The 6171-nt window shown below is 37.5% G+C and overlaps 1 protein-coding gene across 1 annotated transcript; it reads right to left on the bottom strand.

Moving 5' to 3' along the window:
* Positions 1-4694: 4694 nt before the first annotated feature.
* On the bottom strand, positions 4695-4946 carry LOC114046273 (ubiquitin-like protein 5). Its single transcript, XM_027866562.1, has one exon. It carries the CDS (start codon positions 4944-4946, stop codon positions 4695-4697), a length of 252 nt encoding a protein of 83 aa, XP_027722363.1.
* Between the last annotated feature and the right edge of the window lie 1225 nt (positions 4947-6171).

Raw genomic sequence — 6171 nt, 5'->3', positions numbered from 1 at the left:
AGGATACTAACTACCATGTTTTCTAAGGGCTTTTCCGGGGGGGGGAATCATCTAGCCCTATTTAATATTTGCTATGAGGACTTCAGCTATGTGAATATTCCTCCAAATGAGAAAGTGAAAAACAATTATATCATTTCCATTACATTCTAGTTTTCTTAATAAAAGAGAAACAAGAGAGTTTAAAATTAATAGTAAGAGTCAGACTGGTACTAGTTCAGTTAATGAGGAGCTCTTATGTACTGTAATTTTTATTTATTTATTTGTTTGATTAATTATTTAGTATATGCATTGAATTTGCCCAGTGTATAATAGCCTTCTGGGTGCACTTATGACTGTAATTACCAAAAACTAGGCCTTACACTGACAACTTATAACCTAATCAGACACATTAAAGTAGAACATTCATGTATGTATTATAAAAGCTCAGTTCTGTCTCTGAGAGGTCCCTAGGGAAATTTCACTTCCTCCAGATGAGATGGTGATTACTAGTTTGGAATCAGGCAAGAGATCAGTCAAACAATCAGCAAATGTTCTTTGAGCACTTACTTAATCTGCAGGTCACTGTGCTAGATGCTATGGGGAAATATAAAGATGCAAGAGGCAGGTAATTATAGCCCTTGCCCTCGAGGAGCTTACAATCAACTTAGAGAAATAAGACAGATATTCATAAAATATAACTAATAATGCAAAGATTCAGAATAAGTTCCAAATGATTAGGATGGATAGTAAGTACAATAAGAGTTTGGAGGGGGGAGAAATTTCCATAAACTGGAGTGAGTGGGCCCTTTTGGAAGGGACAAGATTCCATTTGGCCATTAGATGATGGATAGGATTCAGAGTGGCTAAGATGGAGAAGAGAAGGGGGTATATATTCTAGGCAAGGAAAAAATCAGCTTTACTGGGACAGATTTAGATATGTGTAAAGTATACTCAGCAAGTAGTCCAGTCTGGCTAAAATAGAGGACTTCTGAAGGGTAATAGTGTGAGATAAGGTTCAAAAAAACAAGCTGGGGGAAACCTTGGGAGTTCCTTGAATAACAAACTGGAATTTGGACTTTATTCTTTAGGTGACAAAGAGTCATTTAAGATTTTTGATCTTCAAGAGAGTGGCATAATGAAATCAACATTTAAGGAAGTTAATCTAGCATACAGGGGATCTTAAGAGGAAATTGTGCTGTTAGATGTCTTGATGCAAAATGCTGAAAAAATAGGAGAGGAACAGAAGCTGGGATTTACCTCTTTCTACTTTATACCCTTTGCTAGCACTCCACTTTAGCTGTTGCACTGAGTGAAGCCAGAGAGAATCCTTAAACCTAGCCAACTGTGTTACAAACACATGCCATTGGAAACAAGGAGGAAGGGGGAAAATATCAGTAGAGATGCACTCCACCCCCTTTCAAAAAAGATCTCAAGGACTAAGTCATACAGTGATATGTTTTAGTAGGGCCATTTACTTGTATAAAGGACCGTGTAATTAGAGCCTAACTCTAATTTGGAAATTATAATTGCTATTCCCTATAGGTCCCAAAGAGGTTCTTATAGGGTTGTGTTGAGTAACCCCAAGCTGAGAAACCCCAGAACTATTTTGTATATTATACTATGTTGAAGGTACTGGTAGGGTAGGGAGCAAAACCTTTAGAAAGTTTTTCAAGGAAGGATAAACAGAGACACATTAATCAGAGCTCTAGTCTATACTGCAGAAATAAGAGGTACTTTCTCCTTGCTAGTCCAGTAGAGGAATTGTAGAGAACCAATCTTTTTAACACTAATATTCTTCTAATGATGTAATAGAGCTACACATCATGGAATCCTACAATAACCAAAGATTCTAAATAATTGTTCACCCTAAAGGTAATACATAGTGGGTTCAAATCGGCAGCAATGTGTTACTAATAATAAACAATTCCAAGAAGTGGTTTAAAGATAGCAATCAGAAAGATGTATGATTGGAAAAACAGGTGCACCAACCATGTAACAATATTATAAGGTCCTAGGACCATAGTTTTAGAGCTGGAAGGGCCCAAGTACCACCCCCTCATTTTACAGATGAAGACACTGAGACACAGAGGTTAAGTGACTTGCCCAGTGTCCCACAGTAAGTGTCTGAAGTGAGATTTGAACTCACGTCTTCCTGACTTCAAGTCCAGCAACTTACCTTACAGGGTTGTTGTGAAGATGAAATGGGATAACATATATGAATCACATTTTAAACCTTAAAGTGCTATATAATGTTAGCTCTCATCATCATCATCACTATTATTATTGGTATTATTATTATTATCTTATTATCTACTCCATGCTGCAGAGAGAGAAAAGAGAGAGATAGAGAGACAGAAAGACAGAGAGACAGAGAGAGGAGAGAGAGAGAGAGAGAAGAATTCTTGGGAAGAAATAAGGTACACCCAAAATTCTTCAGCATAAAACAGTTTAAATTTAATAGAGGTAAATTGTTTTTAGAAGAAAGAGGTAGGGTTATTAGAAAAGAGGCTTCTGGGTGGGTATAGTATTAAATAGGGGTACATATAAATTTTTTTCCATAAATTCACCACAGGAAGAAAACATATTGGTTGGGGGGGGCCAATTCATAGCCCACAGGGAGCCTTGGGAGATAAAATATTCTCTAATGTTGTATGAGTCAAAAGTAGCAGAAGCCTTGGACTTTTGGAGTCTATCCCAATAAATACCTGTTTTATCAACTTAATATCTAACAAAGATACACATTGGATAGAGATGTTCCATTAGGTAGTTATTGATGATAAAGGTCAGGCCCCTACCTTGAAGGACTGTATAAATACTGAATGTGCATAAAGGATAGTAGCTGCGTTGAACATAGTTGTTAATTATAAAAGCAGTGGGTAATTTAAATATTGCCCTTGGCAGAAGTCACAGTTTGATTTCTTTCTCTAGCTAAAGCCAACCATGAATGGAAGGCAGAAACCAAGGAAGGTGATGGAGAATGAAAGTGGCAGAGACAGTTCATATAAATAATAACTGGTGAGACTTAGTTCTTTTCTTGAACTTCGTACAAGAACATGAGTAATTGTACACATAAAGAACAAAATCATTATTCTTGAGGAGCAGCTTCCCATTTCAATGCCATATATTTAAAAGAAAAAGCCAAATAGCCTTCTAAAATAATACTCTATAGGTGGGGCACAAAGCTTTGCTGGATCCATCTCTAAGCTAAATACCATTGTCACATTTTCATCATACTCAAGTCCCTCTCTCTCCATGGTTTTCTCAAATTTTCTAGGAGTGACACCCCCACCTCAACTCTCCCCATCGACTTTACCAGTATTACTCTCTCCTCTAGCTTGAGTACATCACTATCAGACCTAGAACTCTCATGTCCTCAAAGTTTCAGAGGAATTAAAATGTTGAGAAACTTTCTAGTGGGGTATATTTCATAAGCGTAAGTAAGACACTTTTATGGAGCTAGCTTGACTTCTTTGGGCTATTCTGAAGTCACTTAGCAATTAATTAGCACAGTGGTCCTTAGTGTAAGACAGCAAGACCTAGATAGGAATTGAAAATTGGAGATAGGCTAGTTCTCACTTCTTTTCTACGTGCATTTTCAACATTGAATGTCATATCTTTCCTACCTATTAACAATATTATTTTTTCTTCTTTGTATGTTTCTCTTCTTTTCCATTCTATTTTCCAAACATGCCTCTGTTCTGTGACCCTCTCTTCTGATTGTGAGTCTGACTCCAACTACCATTTCATGCAACCTGCAAGCCATATTCACTTCTGGTTGCACTTCTGGCATTCCTCTGGACTGCTCCACCTCCTCACCATTGGCTTTGCCCCATTCAGGTACCACTTCCCAACCTCCACCCACCCAGAGGTGTGCTGAAGCCAGCTCAAACTCTTTCAAGAGTTGATTGTTAAAGTTTCAATGTGAGCATTTACATATCAGAAATCAGCAAATCTACAAATCAAGACATGATATGTTGTTTTGTTGATTATAAGACAGTGATGGAGAAAATATTAATAATGAAGATGAAACTTAAAAGTGTGTCTTGTATACTTTTACTCACACACTAGCTATTAAATATTTACTAGTACACTCCTGCCCACAATACCACCCCTAGCTTTCGAGCTATCCCCATTGGATTGTAAGCTCCTTAAGTAGCAAGGACTCCTGTTTTTGCTCATAGTTAGATCCCCAGTGCCTAGCACATAATAATACTCAATAAGTATTATCTATGTACATTAAGTACCTTTGATTTCTGCTGAATGGGAACCCCCTCTATCTCCAGTATGCAGATCACAGCCACAGTGACTGGTACATAGTAAGCAGCTAACAAATGCTTGTTGACTGACTGCCTAACCTGAAGATGAGTATTAGATCACTAGATCCATTAAGTCACAGTCAGCAAATATAGAGTCAGAATTTAAACTCAGTTCTATTCGTCTCCAAGCCTAGGACTGTCCACTACAGCCTTCTTCTTCATACTCTTTCTCTTTTTTTTCTTTTTTTTTATACATTGAGATAAATAATAGGTAGGGAATAGACAAATGGGGAAGGCAGCTGGTCTGTGGTAAGGCCAGGACAAAGCATAGAGAAAGTAAATGGTTGAAGTTTCTGGATCCTTCATGGATGTATTTATGCTACAGACTGGCCCCAAACTCAAGGATACAAATGTTTTGTTTTGTTTTGTTTTCAGCATTGAAGTTATTTTATTAGACTTTTAAAAAGAGAAGAGAGGTACAGATTTGGGGATGGGGTAATAAAGCTCCAGGTTCTTTCCATCATGGATTTCATAGTCCCCCAAGGTCACATGGTCCTTGAAGATTGTGTACCTTTTCTTCAGAACAATCTTGTTCCAACAGGTATCTGCCTGAGCCACAATCAGTTTCTTCAGGTCTTCTTCTGAGTCATCAGTGCTGCACTTCACACGGACCTTCTTGCCCAGGTGGATGTTACACAGAACCTCGATCATGGCTACAGGATGCCCCTACCGCCTAGCCACTGTAGAGAAATCATTTTCTTGAGTCAAAGTCCTGTTGCTGTGTGAAGGGAATATAGCAAGAACAATTTAATTTTTTTTTATAGTTCAGATATTACACAATTTCCTCATCCCACATTTGTCTTCTGAGGTTGACCTTGGTTTTCATCTAATCTTTTACCTTCTGAATCAGTTCCTTGTAATATCCCATCTCTTTGCTTTTTATGGGACTAATATATAATTTCCAATCATTTTAACTTTATGTTTAATGATTTTTTTTAAAATTGCCAGGTGGCTTCCCATAATTATTTCACACACTGTTCTATTTCATTTTAATTCACTTCTTTTTTCTTTCTTTTTTTTTTTTTGTCTTGAGGCTTCTCTAAGTAATACTTGTTTCTGCCTTATGTAATCATAAGGAGGATAGGTTTAGATTAAATCTGTACTGAAACAGTGGTTTTACTCTAGCATCATGAGGGCAATTTCAGCCATTATCTCAGTATCAGAGCTATAACTAGAGTGAGGTGACTGGGACTTTGTCCCTGAGCATTGAAATTTGGAGGACATAAAATGAATGATTTTAAAAGACTATGCAATTTTAGAATTAGTTATTTTTACATGTTATAGCTCTTTCTCCCTGAAGCATAGAAACAACTGAATTTAGCACCTAGTTAGCAAAAAAGATTAGTCAAGCTAAAAAGCTACCAAGATAAGCCACTTTCTTTCCCACCTTCCTTCTTTCTTCTTTTACTCTTCCCAACCCCCACAGTAAAATACCAGGTGAGTTCTTCCTCATTCTGGTGCACCAGGCTTCCCCTCCAAGTGGTAGCCTCCCAAACAGGAGCCTTGAGGTGTACCAAAGTCCCTGTCTCAACTACCAACACCTCTACCATCACCACCATCCCCCCATATACACAGTTTTACATAGAGAGCAGGGACCTATGGCTTCTCTTCCTGCTGAAATGAATTTGTCTTAATTATCTCATGTATTTTTTAACATTGTGGATTACAAAGTTGATTTGAGGGCAAATTTACAAGGGCTTTTCATGGCATCATTTGATGCTACTTGCTAATTGTAGCTCAACTCAACCCATTAAGGAAACTACTGCCTCATTTGCCTAGTGCTAGAAGAGAGATACACTGGGAAAATTTGGTTAAGGATTAGCAAAGAATCAATATGGGTTTTTAATCTTTATCTCAGAAGTCAATACTGCCACTA

This window comes from Vombatus ursinus, unplaced genomic scaffold, assembly GCF_900497805.2.
Source record: "Vombatus ursinus unplaced genomic scaffold, bare-nosed wombat genome assembly UNPS02001419.1, whole genome shotgun sequence".
In the NCBI taxonomy this organism is placed as follows: domain Eukaryota; kingdom Metazoa; phylum Chordata; class Mammalia; order Diprotodontia; family Vombatidae; genus Vombatus; species Vombatus ursinus.
The sequence above is the reverse complement of the archived record's forward strand: the minus strand, read 5'-3'. Positions and strand labels throughout refer to the sequence as shown.

What these genes read in the sequence shown, in the direction of transcription:
- LOC114046273 (XM_027866562.1), bottom strand. Translation starts at nt 4,946, where the DNA reads ATGATCGAGGTTCTGTGTAACATCCACCTGGGCAAGAAGGTCCGTGTG.